The sequence below is a fragment of the Crocodylus siamensis genome, chromosome 1 (genome assembly GCF_052110815.1).
Source record: "Crocodylus siamensis isolate JL-2025a chromosome 1, ASM5211081v1, whole genome shotgun sequence".
Classification (NCBI taxonomy): Eukaryota; Metazoa; Chordata; order Crocodylia; family Crocodylidae; genus Crocodylus; species Crocodylus siamensis.
Genome location: NC_143395.1, coordinates 118,421,248 through 118,438,619, shown reverse-complemented (window position 1 = coordinate 118,438,619; position 17,372 = coordinate 118,421,248). Strand labels below are relative to the sequence as shown.

Sequence of the window (17,372 nt, the reverse complement as noted above, 5' to 3'; positions counted from 1 at the left end):
AAAAATAGTGCTCTACTTTGGCAAGTATAATGCAAGGGCAACTAACTCTCAAGACCAGTGTTTCCCCACTACTCCCATACCAGATGCAGGAGATGATGATTCTGATAAACAGCAGCACATGACTTCCTGATGTATTCTTTGTCTTTATGAACAAGTTATGTCTCATGCCTTTGGCAGGCATTAATATAATTGCAGGGTCAATATATGACAAATTTTACCCCTCAAAATTATATATCCTGCCAAGCCACATCTCCAAGGGAAAACACACAGTTTTGGGGATCCAGTATAAAATATGTCAGATCCCATTCAGTGGAGATCCCAGCATAAGGGACTTGGGTCCCAGCCTGCCCAGATGTTCAGAGAGTGCAGTGGGAGGCACGGTATCAGGGACTGGTTTCTAATGCCATACTTCAAGTGAGAGGCTTTCAGTCTGCTGATATCTGGATACCCAACAGCTGATGGACTCCTTGCATGGGCAGGGTGACAGGCACGTGGGGCAGCCCTGCATGGTTTTCTACCTGCTCATGGGCTCCCTGTGTGTCAGCAGGTAGAAAACCAGAAATACCTGCAGAAATACCTATGGAAAAGGGAACAAAACAAGACCTCCAGTATGGAATGTTTTCTCTGTTACATCCTTAATTGCTAGAATGTATGGCAGGTTAACTATTTATAGCATAATTAACAAGTTAACTATATAATAAATGTAATGTGTCAGGGTCCTCAGAGTAACAGCATACACAGAACCTGAAGACTTGCACATACATTTACTAGGCTGCTGACTCTGCAAGCCTTCCAACCACCTAAAGCCAGCAGAGTCACTTAGCCTTTGCAGAAGTCCTACACAAGAAGGAAAGACATTTGTGAAATATCTTATCCCAAAGCAGATGCTAGAAAGGGCTGAAAAGATAGGCATAGCATGACAAATATTCAGTGGGGAAGAATTTTAGTGTTGCTGAACAGAAATTAGGGAAGGTATAACAAATATGTGTATTTTCTGCTGTCCTTCAATACCTTTAACACCCTGGTTCACATAAAATAGCAGCAAAAGATTTTTCAGGAACCGTAATTCATCCCAACAAAGAGCCATAACAGCCCAGCTATGGAGAGATGATGTTCCTGAAGCATCCTCAAAAGACTGAAATGATGTACAGGGCTCAGTCCGGGGAGTAAGTTAGACAATGCAGAGGAACACATCTGGGCTGGAGTAGAAAGGAGGTAGGAAGGAGCATGTCACCAGTAGCCCCTTCAGATCTCAGGAGTTACACCTGTGCAAAACTGTCAATAATCACCACTGCAAGGTTTTATAACACAGCAGAGCATCACAAGCCATCATGGCAAGAGACTTGATCTGCCAACAACTAAGTGGTTAGGTACTGGCCAATTGAGGTAGAAAGTGGCAAGCTTCTAGTCAGTGACAGCCACACAGTTCTTCAGGCTGAGGGGGCCTCTCATCTAAATCCTCTGCCACTGGTGAAGATCAGGCCTCAGGCAGGGGGTTGGACTACATGACCTCTGGAAGCTCCTTCCAGCCCTACTTCTCTATGTTTCTATGATTCACTGCAGCTCAAGAGTAAAATTTGCACAGATTTTTAGGAAAGCAGCCTTATTTATCCTGAAGTTCTGTTCCCCCTGCATTATTACCTTGCCACCTGAACATGCCTCACAGTGGCCCTGAACCAAGTTAAACTGCTCCTTGGAAATGTATTAAAAAAGTAACTAATCAGTTTCATTTTCCCATTTTCCCTTCCTCTGAGCCATATTGCCATAGCATAATGCTAAATTCATTGACCTGAATTACTCTGAACATGGATACATAATTACAGGCCACAATGCATATGCTACAAGGGGTTAAACAATAGTCTGCATCATTTTTATGAATGGAACATTTTTATAGAGGATTTGTTATTTTATGGTGCCCTAAAATCAGGTGCACATGTAGCATCTGTGCCATTTACGGCACAATGAACACGTTAATCATGCCAAAAGCATAACATTTGCCCGGGCCTCTCAGAACAGTCTGAAAGATGCAGCAGGATGTGGGCTCACCCTGCTTAGTCTTGCCAGCCTCTCATAAGCCTTGCTCAAATGAATGGAATTTTAAATAATTTTTTTAAAGTGTTTTAATCGTGTTAAAGTGTTTAAATGGAGAAGTGGTGGGAAGAAAGCATGGGATGGAATACATATCCCATGCTTTCTTCCCACCACTTCTCCTTTTATTTTCCTTGTTCTAGTTCTCATGCCATTTTGTTCATCCAAAGTGTGCATCAATGCAACGTCGCATCTGATCTGCGTAAGTACTGTTCACATGACTGTAATTTAATTTATTCAAGGCCTTTTGATGGAAAAAATGAACCACTTCTGAATAATTTGCTTGTGATGATACTAAGTATTGCCCTAGAGGAAAGATGTATTACTGAACAATATATTTACAAGGAACTTTTTCACCTGTTTTAATTTGATTTCCTCTTAGTTTACACTTATAATACTGTCAAATTACGCTAATGTATAAGTCATTAGCTTCCTACATGGAAAAAGATAAAAAATTGCCCCTATAAACCAACCAGAAATACTTAACATATTTACAAGATTAAGTCCCCGAACTCAAGCAGTATGGGGAAAAAAAAGACCCTCATCTTATAATTACATACAATGTATTATTAAATACATTGTCTACCATTAAGTTGCTGCCAAAAACAACTTGTGCTCAGTAAATGGAAACCAACTATGTAGTTAATGAACTACACCAACACTGAGCATGAATAAAAAAAACACATGGACCATATGGGGAAAAATACTGATGGAGACTTACCACAAGGATAGGTTAATGCAGTCCAAATTAATAAGATATATGGTAGTGCCTACTGTATGCAGTCCCGCCTACTGTATGCAGTCCCCCTCAGCATTGACTCTTTTTTTCAAGTCATGGTGAGCTACTACATTGAATGCATTTTTCCTTCCTCTTCACTCCTTGAAGGTATAGCTGAGCTGTGCCTTTCTATTCTATTTACAATGATTCCTTTTCCTTCACTATCCTTAAATGTCTGGCAAACAGCACCAAATGGGGCCTCAAACAGTTCACCCAGAATTCCTTCTGGCACCCCCTTTAGCTTGTCACATAATGATTAGTGTGCCCCTGCCCTCCATGAGGTGAAGCTGGGCCAGGTTGCCCTGTGCCTCATCTGTATATAATTTGGAGGATCCCAGGATTTATTACAAGAACACCTAGTCATGAGTGGGGAGCTAATTATAATTAGCACATGGATCTTTTTTGGCAAGATATGTGAAGAACACAAACGCACACACTCAGCAGTGCTGAGCTGTGGGGTCACCATGGCTTGAAATGCTGTTGACTGCTATGCTGAGCTGTGGGGTCACCATGGCTTGAAATGCTGTTGACTGCTAGTGCCCAACTCAATGAACTAGATAGTGAATCATGAACCTTTTCACTTTAAATTAATCTGATGCGTAGTTCATATTATATACAAGTATAAAAGTGCAGCTTAAAAGTGTGTTCATGGAGTATCTGTGCTAAAACTTGCATCAGCCAGAAAAAAGTAACATGCATTAATTCTGGATAAACTAAGTCTATGGGTACCTGTAGTAATTTGCTTATATGGTAAATTGTGTTTATTTCAAGGTAAATGTTTTCAAATGTACTTCACTTTCATGTGCTTAGAGAAAGCACAGTTTGACACTAAGAGGGAGGGGGGAAACAAAGGCAGATCTCCAATAATTAGATTCTATACCTGGAAAATTATAACTTGTATAAATTTTCCACACACAGGATCTAATTATTATGGGGTTATCTTGTATTCAAAGTCATCTTACACTTGAGTAAATATGGCATTGACTATATGGGTATTTAGGGACAGCAAATTAGAAAAATCCATCTGTTTAAAGTTGAGCTCAAGAACTCTAGAATAATTAAAGTGAATGGATATTACATTTCAATTTGGCAGCAAATTCTTCACTAACTGATTTCAAACAGCTCTCATGCAGTGCTACAATTTATTCTCACAAGGTACTGAAGCTTCCAAGACTTGCACATACACATAATTTTGCATACTGTTAGCTGCCCTAATGAAGTCAATGAATCTCTGAGTACAAAAGTGAAGCACACACTTCAGGCTTTTACACTTTCATGACCCAAATATGTAGAGGATGGGAGGATAAGAAAGCAGAAAGCTGAAAAAACAGAAAATATTTAAAATTATACCACTGGGATCATACAGAGAGCAACCTAGTCCTAAGTAATTAATTGAATGGCTAGTAGAAGAGCAAACATTTTTCATAAATTCAAAGAAAATTCTGTTGAGAAGCATCCCAGCATCTAGCTTTGCATACCTGACGGATAAATCCCTTTTCCGTATTTGCTTGCCCAATTGTTATTTTTCGTAGGAATCGGTCATTTGTGTCCAATACTGAAACAGAGGGGGAGAAAAGAAAGAGCAAACATAATGGCATTGCCAAAGACTCAAATGCAATAAATTGTTTGGGTGCAGTGCTCTATCCAAATAAACATGTATCCAAGCATTTCCTGTTTTGTATATTAGCTTCCATTCACTTCTTTATGTATTAGCTCCTGCTAAGAATTAGCAAAAAAGTAGGGACACTTACGTGCTAGGCAGTGCCATGCAGATACCCACCAAATTGGCTCTGTGTGCACTAGCCCCAAAAACTAGAAACAGCATGGGCTAGCCCTGCTTTCAGATCCAGACCTAGCATGCACAGAGATATCTCATTGCTTTTGGGCAGCTCTGCCTTGCGCTGTATATACAGACCCTCAGGAGGTTAGCAGAGGCGTAAGTGTTGATATCTACAAAGCAGTGTCTTTGGTACTCATCCAGACATATGTACAAGCAAAGTGCCACCAAAAGTGGCTTTTTAATTCACTGTTGGCAGTTGAATATCTATGAGAACTGAGTTAATGTCTTTGTCCAGCATCTTCTTTTTGAGCCACTAAACTTTTAAGTGTACAGCCTGTTTCTGTATCCTTTTAGGAGAAGGAATATAAACTAACAAGATTATTGCACATGAGACATATCCTTCTGTGGTAGAGAGTCACCCCAACTGCCAGTGCAGTCATAAAATTAATTCTGATTTCAACTAAAACAAGAACCAAGAACTTTTCCTGTTAATTTCTTATACACTAAAAACCAGTGCATATACATTACAACTATATGAATAAGTCTCCAATCCTTCCATCTTTTTACCAGTTAAAGCTTTAACCACAACATCAAGTATGTATCTTGTCACAAACCAGAACAGAATTTTAACGGCTTACTTTATCCTCCATATCAGGATAAATGATTGAGAAGACAAACTGTCTTTGGGAAAAATATAATTTATCCTGTCAAATTAAGCCAATGGTTCTACTCCTAGTATACTGAAAAATGCATGATCAAAATGTTAGACTGCAATATAATTACACTATTAATTTTAATAATTATTCATTAACCATTTACTAATTATGCTAAAAATACCAATTTCTACATGGATTCAAAGAACTCTATTCAAATTACACTTGCTAGTGAATAAAGCTTGTATTTTAAAGGGATGCTAAAGGAAATGTATAGTATTTTCTTTAGGAAAAAAATGGTAACCATAAATGAATTTCTGGCTTGATTATAGTAGTTCTATATTTAAGGGTTCATTTGGATTTTTGTTATAAATCTGTGTTTCACATGAATATATGGGTTCAGACCCAGTTCTATCACAAGCTCTGCCATGCTATGTGGTTCTACCACTCACAGCTTAATGCATCTCTGGGTCATTAATATTCAACTCAGATGTGACTGTTAACTCAACTCATAAAAAAATATGTTTAATCCTACCGGATTGTGCTACAGAAAAGTTACTGGAGCAAATTATTAAGCAGTCAATTCGTAAACATCTGGAGGAGGTAAAGCTGATCGCTAGTAGCTTGCATAAATTTATTAAGAACAAATCACACCAGAAGAATTTTACTACTTTCTACCTCGACAAAGTAACAAGTTAAGTGGATGAAGGAAATGCAGTGGACAGTGTTTTTTAATCTTTGCAAAGCTTCTGATATAGTCCCAACATGATATTCCAGAATTGAATTGGAAAAAGGCAGGCTGTACAGAACTAAGATTGGGTAGATACATAACTGGCTCAATAACCACAAGCAAAAGGTAATTAGAAATGGATCAATGACAGAATGGCAGGAAGTTTCAAGTAGAGTTCCATAACGGTTTGCCTGTCTTGGATACACGGGCTGTGTAAAAAGTGTTGGTTAATGATTTAGATACTGAAATAGCTTCCTGATCAATCTTGCAGATGACATGAAATGGGGAGGCTTTCAAACACTTGGGATGATAGGAATAGCTTTCAAAAAGATTGTGATGGATTGGAGACCTGGGCTACAGGCAAGAGAATGAAGTTCAACACAGATAAACATAAGGTGCTAGAGAAGAATAATCAATGCACAAATCCAGAATGGAAGATAACTAGGCTGGAAAGATCTTGGAGTTTTGGTGGATCACATATTCCAAATAAGCGAACAATGTGATGCAAAAAAAAATTGCACTTAAAAAAATCCAAAAAATTTGCACTTACAAAAAATCAACTTGGCAAAGAAATGATCCTTCTTCTCTCCAGAGGATGGAATTCTCCCTTTCCACACATACCCAAATTACACCTTCTCAAAGACAAGGATAACCAGGCTCAATCCTGAGCAAGTAATGGATTTAAAGTCTAATCCAGGAATAGAAACAGGAAAACAGTGCCACTGGAAAGCAGTGTCCTTACTTTTCAGTGAGATGCAGCAGTTTTTCAGTCTGCACAAGACAGTAGACTTTAAGCCTGCAATATTGTTAGGTAAGGAAATGCTGCTGTTGGGTCATTGTTGGTTCATTTTCAGATAGCTATGTAACTCTGCAGCTCTGTATAGCTGGATTTTTGGTAACTAACATATCCAGCTTCACAGGCATAAGGATTCCAGAAACAGGCCCAATGAAGTACTTCAAAACTCTCTAAACCATAGCCGACTCGTAGGGGGTGCACGTGGCCTCCCGAAGGCTGACATGAATACCGTTGGCAGGGCTGGTGGCCCCCCTGACAGGGCCCCTACTGTCGGCGGCTTCTGCGGGTGCCCCCCCAATTCAGGAGTCACCAGTTACTCATGCTCTAAAACATTCCTAAAACAATCGTTTGGCATGCACATTATATGTGACGTAGTATGGTATAAAGGTTTCACTGGCACTTGTTTGGGATGAACTGAATAGCTCACTTAAGGATTAACACTCTTTAGTCATGGGGCCCACTCAGAAACACATCTTAATTAAAACATTAAAAACCTACATCACACTGTTAATGGTCCCATATGCTCCCTTCATAGGTCTGCCTGACTCTTACAAGCTCAGATACTAGTTAGCTTAATACTAAAAATAGCATGTCACACTGTCCAGTTATATTAATGAAATAACCAGTAACTGACAGACTGTGCATACAAGCAGACACAGTAAACAACAGCAGAGAAATATGGTCACTCATTTTCACAATTTTTATTAGTGAAAGTCAAGACCATTAATAGCATTTTTCACTGAATCAAAACTAGGATTCTAGTATTTGTTTTAAGAACCTTAAAAACAATATATCTTTGTAATATCCTTTGTATCAGGTGCAAGGCTAAGTGATATTTCAGCTCCTCTACCTTTTAGGAGGAAAATTAAGTTATGAGAATTGGCATTTGTCCAAAACCTTGGGCAGTCTTTTTTGCACTAACAAGATACAGAATTGAGGTCACCGTGGTTCTTCTTGAATATTAACATTAACCTACAGAGCATGGAAACTAAGTGAGAATAGCAGAATGAGCATAACTACTGACTGGCTGACATGCTCTGTTTTAACTACATTGTAAATTTTCCTCTTCTCTTTTCTATGATCAGAAGAAAATACCCAAAACATGTTATAAACATAAAAAGGTCCAGAACACTGAGTTAAGATCACAATATTTAAATGCCTCTTTATCCACACACAGTTCACAGTCTAAACTGTTAATTTATGCAAATGTGATATGAAATAATGCATAATCTAAATGGTCTAAATTGCAATAAGCTTAGCTAAAACAAGAACAAATAAAAGAATAAAAAATTTAAGAGCCATGAGCTGTCAATATTAAAAATTTCATACATACAGATACATATATATACACACACATATATGTGTGTGTATGTGTGTGTGCACGCATATGTGTGCATATGCATATATGTGTGCATGCGCATATGTATGTGTGCCTGTGTGCATGTGCAGGCATGTTTATATACATACATAGACATGTACACATGCACACGTGTGCATATATGTGTGCATGTGCGCGCATGCACACACACACACACTCTCTCTCTATATTTTGTATCCCAGTGACGATAGAGGCCTCTAGTTTTAAAGGTATGTGGACTTGCACCAAACAACAACAAAAAGGGTGCATCTACACACAGTATTTTAATGCATATTAGCCTAAGTTAATGTACATTAAGGGCATGTGTCTACACGTATGCGCCCGTAATGTGCATTAAAATTGGGAATTTAGGCTATCTGAGCCTAAATTGGATACCTGCAAATGCAAGTATCCAATTTAAGCGTGAATAGTTCAAGCGTACTAACGAACCTGTAGATGCGTTAAAGCACATTAACGCTGCGTGTGTCCACCGATGTGGGACTAATTTTAGTCCTAAATCAGTCCACAGACAGCGTCAATGTGCTTTAACGCTTGCACGTACAGATGCCTGCCTAAACCTGTTTCACGTGCATTAAACTAATGCACATTAAATTTAGGCATGCTTAAATGCACATGTAGGCAAACCCAGAGATTACTATTTTTAAAACAAAATTAGCAAATGCCTACATAATATTTCAAGTGTCTATGGACAGCAAAAACTAAGTAATTATGAAACATGCCATTTCCAAATTTATGCCATGTACATGTATGTCACTTGCAAATATACTGTTCTTTTAAGTAGGTTGTAGGCAACTCTTTAGACTAGTTAAATTAGGTCCAAATTTATTTAAGCATTTTACTTAAGCAACTAGGACTTTTGTGACCACAGATACTTACCCCTTTGCCATGTAATGGTAGAGGGGTCAATATCAAGACGTACAAATTTATTGATCTCTTCTTCTGTTAAAGCGCCAGGATTAGTTTTGCTTATTCCCAACCTCTAGATGAAAAGTAGAGAAGAAAAGCAGTAAGGCAGACTCTCCGGTTTAAAAAAACAACAAAAAACTACACAAATACACATACCCACCCCAATTTCTCTCTTATTTTCTTTCCAAACACTTCCACTAAAAAAAAAAAAAAGAGGTCAGGCTGAAAACACTAATAAATCACAGCATGCTGGATCAGGTTCAAGTGATAAAGTCCACAGAAGGCTCATACATCAAGAAGAAAAACAGGAGGGGGAAGGTGGGTTGGAGAGCAAAGAAGAAATATCTAAAGACTATTAAACAAAAGCTCTCTCTGCCACACAGAAATGTTCTCAAAGTAAACCAAAGAGATGATGAAATACAGCAGACGATATGAAAAAGATAATTAAAAATATGCATAAACCTTTTTCTTGGCTGTGGACGTGTCCCTACATATCTCAATAAATTGTTTTACAGCAGGGTGACTACAAATGGCACAGACAGCCTGCGTGTGGCATGCAGCAGATCAGCAATGGGACAAGCAGCACAGTGGCAGAAAGCAGAAAGCAGAGCAGCAGATGGGGTACAGAGCCCAGGGAAGGAAGCTGAAGACAATGCAGCAGATTGAGCAGGGAGCTTAGGGTAGGCAGTCGAAAGAAGAGCAGCAGGTAGGGAAAGAGAAAGGTATTGGAGTGGCATTTGGGAAGGACACGGGGTTAGTTTGTGGCACTTCTGCCTAAAACGTTGGTGCCTACTGTTTTACAGAGCTACTCTTTGCTAATGAAATACAGGCAGTCCTCAGACTTACAACACAGTTGGTTCCTGAAAACCACGTCTTACATCAAAACGTTGCAACTCGGAACCAATTTTCTCAAGAAAAAATGTTATAAATGGGGGATTAGTTCCTGACCCAAGGCCTGATGCCCTATTTTAACTAAAAATACCCCAGAAGTTTTACTTTATCAATTATAGATGAGTAATACAGCTACATTAATGTATTTGTATTGTAAACAGCAATCGTATTGATTTGGAAGGACTTCTTTGAGGTGACTTTGCTGAACTTTTTGAAGGGCTGTTGGCTGGAGCCTTCTCAGGAGTCTTGGCTGCAGGTTTTTCTGGAGTCTTGTCTACTTTCTTAAAGAAAGCGTCAAGGAAGTTTGGACAGAAGTTCTCCACAGGGAGATAAGCGATGCAGCAAACTTATTTGCTGGTGTGGTGTCGCATAGGATCAAGCATTGTAAAGTTGAAACTGATGTCAGAAAGTTGAAACAAGGTGTCAACTTATAAACACTGCAAGTGCGAAACATTGTAACTCGAAAGGTTGTAAGCTGAGGACTGCCTGTACAAACTTGCAATATGCCTTATTAATTCTCTACCTTAAGAGCTCCTACATCTTTATTTTTTTGTTTTATCTACCGTTTAGAAAGGGCAGCTCAATACATTAAAAATATTTTAAAGAACTTGCTACTAATTCAGCAGTATCAAAATCCTTCCTTAAATTAATCAGCGCAGAATCAAAAGCAATTGCATATTACAAAAAAGGCAATTTTACAAAACACAGAAAAAGTGCCTTTATGCCCTTTGGCCACAGAAAGCTTTCTTCAATGAATTCAAACAAACTGCTAGGAACAGGTCAACTCAACTCTAGAAAGTTAAATTATTAAAGGAAGGGGTGTTATTAAGGCACTTTCCAATATCAGAACTTGTTTTCAGCTGCTTGTAACTTTACCTTACAAACTGTTCGGGCTGTAATTTCAATGCTCCTTTGCTTCCAAGAATGTTTTAATCAACCTAACGATCTGTAGTGAGCTTTTCTTTGAGAAGCTCTAGTGTCCTCATACTCTGGGAACAGATTAAGATGTAGCAGGACTGGGTTTTGGGACAACTGTGCTATCCCTCTGCTGGCCAAACAGATACTGCCTTGCCCTAATTCTAGGTACCTTCCCCTTCCACTCTCGTCTGCCATGCTTCGATGTAATTGTTAGATTGTAAACGTGAAACTGTCTAAGGGTCCTAGAACACACCTACGTCTTTCTTTCATCAGCAGATCCCCTCTCAGACCCCACTATCTCAAATCTAGCCCTTCATTAGCTGGGCCCTCCTGGTCTGTATGTGCTCCCTGGCACTTGTTCCGTTATGGGCTATTCCTGGTTTCCAACCTCCCCTACATTCATGCCCATGCCCAAGCCCCACAGGTGTTACTGATCCATACTTAGGTGAAGAATTTTGCCCTCAAGCCAATGTCCAGCCACTACTATATCCTTGTTGGGCCCTTGGCCTTCCTGGCATCCACCCCTTCCCTTTAATTGGCCCATTTCTGCCTAGGCCCATTGCACTGGGCCAGGCTCCTCAGTTCCAGCCCTGTCACTTGTCCTTCTCTCTGGGCATCTGTCCCTAGAATTCACCCCTCTAGGCAGCTAGGTCCCTGGTCTCTGCCCTTCCACGCTGATCTTGCCCCTCATGGACTATGGATCCCTGAACCTGGCTTTTGCCTCTCAGATTACAGGTCCCTGACTCTGGCTTTCACCCTGCATGGGCACTTGCTTAGCCCTTCTTGGGCTATGGGTCCCTGACCCTGGTTTGCACCTTGCTCGGGGAATGAGCCCCTGGCCCTTCCTCTACTACTCTTGATATTTGCCTCACCCCTGGCCAGATTCAAAGCAGCTGCATGCCTACCAACACCGCTGGGACCTCCAAACCTTCCCTGCAGTTCCCAGCCCAAAACACAAGTATAAACTGCAATGCAGTAAGAAAGCACTCTGGCTATAACTGAAAACTATCCCCACACTGGGTCCCAGCACAGACCCCAGCTCACTAGATATACATAACAAAGCTTCCCCTCTCTGGTTTGTATCCTCAGCTCCGTGGCTGAACCACCACACTCCCCATCATACTGGGTCCTACTTCCCTGCAGACTGTGGGCATCTTGTTTGCAGATCTCAGGGCATTTCAAGTCAGCCAGGGAGTACCCTTCTGCCCCGCTACTTAGAAACTGCTCCCCTTTCAGCCTGCAGGGCCAGATTGCCCTACTCAGTCTCATGCACTGGCCTCATCTGCCTCCTAAGCCCTGCTCTGTCCAGTCACATGATCTTGCAGCTCCCCATAGGTTCCCTCCCTGCGGCTGATGACCTGCCTGCTTTCTCAGCTAGGGTTTAGCTCAGCAGCCTGCTTGTCTGCTAGCAGCCAGTCTCCTATTAGCCAGCTGCTTTCCTGGCTGTCGGCTCTCCTACAATCAGACTATTCTAGGCAGCAGATGCAGCTCCCTGCCTCAACTGCCGAGACTCCTGGCAGCATGCCTTCTTGCAGTTAGCCTCTATTCAGTTGCCCTGGGGCCCAACTGCAGCATTTTCTCCCCTTAAAGTGCCAGGAGCCTCAACCTACTGTCACAGTAGCCTTTTTATCAAAAGTGTACCACTGTTATTCACCAGCCTCATTTCACCCAAAATATTTTATTAGAATCTACCCAAATTTGACTAAGTGACAGTTTCTACATGCACATGCTCAGTACAGATTTTAAATAGTTTTTATCATCTAAATTCCCTAAAGTTCCCATTTGCACAGGGCATATGGTCCAGTTTAGCATTGAAAAGGACTTTCCTTAGTCCTGCAACTCTGCCCTGGGACTAGAACTAGAAAGCAGGGATACCATCTGTCCTGGCTCTCAGTGACCCCTGTGCTGGTTTGGAGGTATAGTTGCTTGACTAAAACGAGAAGGTGGTAGGAAATGTGACCTGAACATGTACAGGGAATAACAGAGGAGAAGGAGCCAAGGGTAAGACTCAGACTCAGCAACAACAGGGAGAAATAAAATGAGGAAAGAGACATCTGACAAGGAGCAGGACACAGACTAGATAAGACCTCTGGGAGCCAGTGAAAGTGAAGAATGTGGTGAGAGGACAGACCAAATAAGTAATACATTGCAAAGTTACCTTAATTCCAAAAATCCTTAACTTTTGAGCTTTTTTAAAACTTAAAAACATTCTTTTAAAACAGCTTGAAGGCTTTTTTGTAATGTAGCATTACAAATTAACATTACATTAACTACAACAGAATCTTCACTGCATTTATTCAGATGCTGCAAATTAAACTAAGTAGACCAAAATAATTGGCAGCTCTAGCTGCAGGGAGAAACTTATCCCCACTGCAGACACATTTGATATTTCTTGAATAACTGTAAGATCAGCACCTCTTTTTCCCTAGACACCTCCAGTGTAAACAAAGACAAAATGAAAATATTCTCTAATAAGCGTCTCTCAGGAATCTCCTGAGAGTGCCACTTTGCAACAGAGGTAAACAGACACCACCCACATCCTGTTTTACTTTCAACAAGACAATCGAGTAGTGCAAAAACTAAAAATATACCATTAGAAAGAACTTTAAAGAAAAGGCTGTTATTTAGCTAAAAAGTATGATGTGGCTTGCCAGGTACTTTGTAGCCATTTCACTGCCACACGGAGACTGTAAGGTACATTAAGAAGCATTATCAATTAATTCTACAAAGCACTACAAGAAAAAGTAGAGACCTTTCATATGCCATATCTAGACATGAAAAATAGCATTTCTCTGCTCAAAGCCAACATTTTCCCTTCCCCCAATGCTGCTGGTTTGTTCAGTGCCCCTAACTTCTGCCTCAAATCTGGTTGAATTTTACTGATGCTGTATTGATACTCTATATACAACAGAATTAGAAGCTCCTGGGAAACATTTGGGATGCAAGATTACATGCAAACAAAACACATGCAGAACTACAGTTTATCCTTCTATGCAGAGAAATGTGAGGACAGAACAAGCAGAGCTCAACTGTCTCCAACACCACAATGTTACAGCCCATCTTATGAACTAGAACATAATAAAATTTTTAAAATACCAGTGAAACTGAGCCCCCCAAAGTGACTATGCCATAATGGAAAACATCAAAAGTCTAACCTTGACATTTTGTCAGGAAATAGATAATTTATAAAACATTATTGGCTCATTTCAAGGGAAAAGAGATACTATTTTTTTTTAAAGTGGAACTTAACCCTACTGCTACAAACAGGAAGCTTTTAGAAAGTCTGGACCTACCTAATTTTTTAAAGAAAGTTTAAGGTGCTTTCAAATACAAATTTCCTTGCAACGTGTTAAACGTGATTTAAGATAATATTTTTTAAGGGGTATTATACTGGGGGGGAGGGCATAAAAATGGGGAAAACATATTAGCAACTTACGTTCAGTCGTGCAAGCTGAATAGAAGAAAATTTTCTCACTCCATCAACTACTGGAACCAGCCGGCTATATAAAGCCTAAAATATATGCATGCACAAAAAAATTAAAGCCCACAGCAACTTGCACAAATACAAATTCAACAAAAAGTTGATTTATATTATTTAGATTCATCCTTATTGCACATTATTCAAACATTGCAAGTCTTCAGCATGGATTTACACTCAACCATTTAAAAACATATTCTGACTAGTACTAAATGTACAGGCAAGCCGAAGTGAAGCAAAGTTCCATTTTCAAAAATGTGAGATACACTTAAGCCCAAGAGCCACTGACTTTCTAGTAGACTCAGGTTCCTAAAACCAAACGTTATTTTTGAAAGTAGGAGTGGGAATCTCAAATTACTCAGGTGCTTTTGAAAATATCATCCAAGGTCTGAAGAAGCCCACTGTCTAATCAATGTCTGTAAACAGATTTAATTGTCCTTTTAGGAATTCAGGCTGCCACATGTCAAAGTAATAATTTGCAGCCAATAAAGGGGGGAAAAATCCTCCTATATAATAGAGCAGTCACAAATAAAGTTTCTGTCCCTTAGTCCATTTTTCAGCAATTCACGATTACAATAAATTGAGCAGGAGGTGGAAAATAGGTATATAGTATAGTAGTTTATTTGCCAGTAAAAACCCTCTAGGGCATATCAGAGGATCAACGTCAATTGAGTTACTGAGACATAATTCTGAAATGAAAGAGAGGCCATACATAGCTATAAAGAGAAATATAGTCTATCTAAAGAGAAATGATTTCACAGGAAACCGTGACTTGGAAGTACCCCTCACCAATGGAGTCCAGCTTGGCCTTGGTGCCACATTCATAATGTGTTCTTACAGTGGACTGAACACAAACCAGCCCCATAAAACGACAAATCAGAAAATATTTAAAGGTAAAGTTTTACAGGAAAATTCAAAAGGGACTGCAAATGGTAATCCTCACCTTATCAGACTGAGTGCTTTCGTGCAAGATCCTAGCATCAATAGCAGCAGCCAGCAGATTATTAGCAGCCGTAATAGCATGAATATCTCCAGTCAAATGAAGATTAAACTATGGATTGAGAGCAAAATAAAAGTAAATTGTTTAAACACAATCCATTAATTCAGTATAGATTAACAAAAGCAATCACTACTTTTTCTCCTTTGAGATTACACACCAATTCAGCTAATTGTCAGAAACAGATAACCTATTATCATTAGACAGGCTGAAGGTACTGAACTAAATAAATTACTCTTGGTGCCACCTCAGTATCCAGTGGACTACTGACAATGAAACCGAAAACAGCACAGATGATATTTTTCTTCACTCATTTGATTAAAAGAATGGAAATCTATTGTACAGACCATAACTGCGTCATGCTGAAATGCAAGGGAGGGTCAGAAGCTGAAATTTACAGGGAGAAGAACTCTCACTGTTTAACCTGCTTTGACTAGCTGAGAGTTTTCAAATTTCATTTCCTTCAACATTTTATTGGGTTTAAGAAAAAAGTAAAATATATGGTACGGTTTTGGGAAACAAGAAGGATGTGTATTATGAATATTTATCCACAAAAATGTTCTCTCATTGTGCGATAAACCCACACAGAAGAGGTATGCACACATCAAGCAACAATGGATCTGCTGCATTTGTTTTCTTACTTCAAACACCACCACCGCTATTTTTATTTAAAAAAAAAATATTAAAAAACCAAAAACAAAACCACAACACTTCTCATATCCATGGAAGGAAGAAAAACATTTGGTGAACCAATACGTCAAATACTGGACATATTTAAATAATAATGATGGGAGGGAGGGAGGCCACTTTGCTAGAAACATTTACTATTTATATCCTAGTGCTGTCTGGTGATCAACTCAGAATCAGGTCTCTAATGCGCCACATACTATACAAACACATTCAGACATTAATACTGCATGAAAACTCAATGGTCTAAGATTAAGAGTGACCATAATAATTTGAGAGAAATCCAGGATGAGAGGGGCGGGAGGTGGGGCCTGGCAGGACAGCACAGTGCCAGTGCAATGTGTATGCATGCAAACACATATACCCCCCGCCGACCCCGCAACTCCCAGGACCAGGATGGGCAGGACACACACACACCCCCCCCTAACCTCACAGCTTCCAGGAGCAGGGCGGGCAGGGCAGACTGCAGGAGACAGACAGACACAACCCTGCAGCTCCTTCCCTTCAGGAGCCAGGCACCCACATGAGGGTTCCTGCCAATCCGGAACTTTTGCTTCTATTTTTTTCCAATGGCCAGGACACTGAGATAATCTCCAAAATCCAAAACTGTCCCAACCAATCCAGGATATATGGTCACCCCATCAAGATGAAGGTCAAAAATCCAGCCTAAACAGCTGCATAATCCAGACCACAGGGCTCCTGGATGGGTCAGGAACTGGGTAGCAGACTGAGCAGGGGCAAGACCCACCACTAATTTCCAGGGTACAGAGATTCACTAGGGATGTATTTCAGTGGTGGTGGGGAGAGTCACAACTGCATTAGTGCCCACGGCTTCCTGAGCTGACACAGTAGCTAGGGTTACCATATTCCAAGTCCAAAAAAGAGGACACCTGTCACAGGAGGGGTGAGGGGGGAAGGAGGAGGGGCAGGGACAATATGATTGGGGGGGGGGGGGGGGGGGGGGGGGGGGGGACAGCACTGCTCTGGTCCCTGCCCATCTTTTTGCCCCTCACTGACAAACCACATACCCCCCCACCCCTTCCCTGAGCCCTGCTGCTGCCCCCTCACTCTGGACCCACTAACCCCAGCCCTACCAGTGCCCCTCACTCCCAGATAGCAGTATCTTGCCCCCCACCCCTTGCTGGTGGCCCCTGACTCCCAACCCGCAGCCCCCTGGTACTTCCAATGCCCTGCACACCCAACCTACAGTCACCCGTCTCATCCCCTGTGCCCCTCACTCCTGATCCGCAGCCCCCTGCCGGTGCCCCTCACTCCCAAGCTGCAGCCCCTGC

General features: G+C 40.6%; 1 protein-coding gene across 7 annotated transcripts in view; it reads right to left on the bottom strand.

Annotated features, from left to right (window-relative positions):
• Nucleotides 1-17,372, bottom strand: part of MTHFD1L (methylenetetrahydrofolate dehydrogenase (NADP+ dependent) 1 like) — a 276,590-nt gene that overhangs the window by 187,489 nt on the left and 71,729 nt on the right. For all 7 annotated transcript variants that reach the window (XM_090041346.1, XM_090041382.1, XM_090041366.1 and 4 more), the window contains 4 exons: nucleotides 15,340-15,447; nucleotides 14,355-14,429; nucleotides 9,080-9,182; nucleotides 4,345-4,421 (listed from right to left, as the gene is read on the bottom strand). In XM_090041346.1, the coding sequence (XP_089897472.1) occupies nucleotides 4,345-4,421; nucleotides 9,080-9,182; nucleotides 14,355-14,429; nucleotides 15,340-15,447 (363 nt within the window). The remainder of the gene's footprint in view (nucleotides 1-4,344; nucleotides 4,422-9,079; nucleotides 9,183-14,354; nucleotides 14,430-15,339; nucleotides 15,448-17,372) is intronic.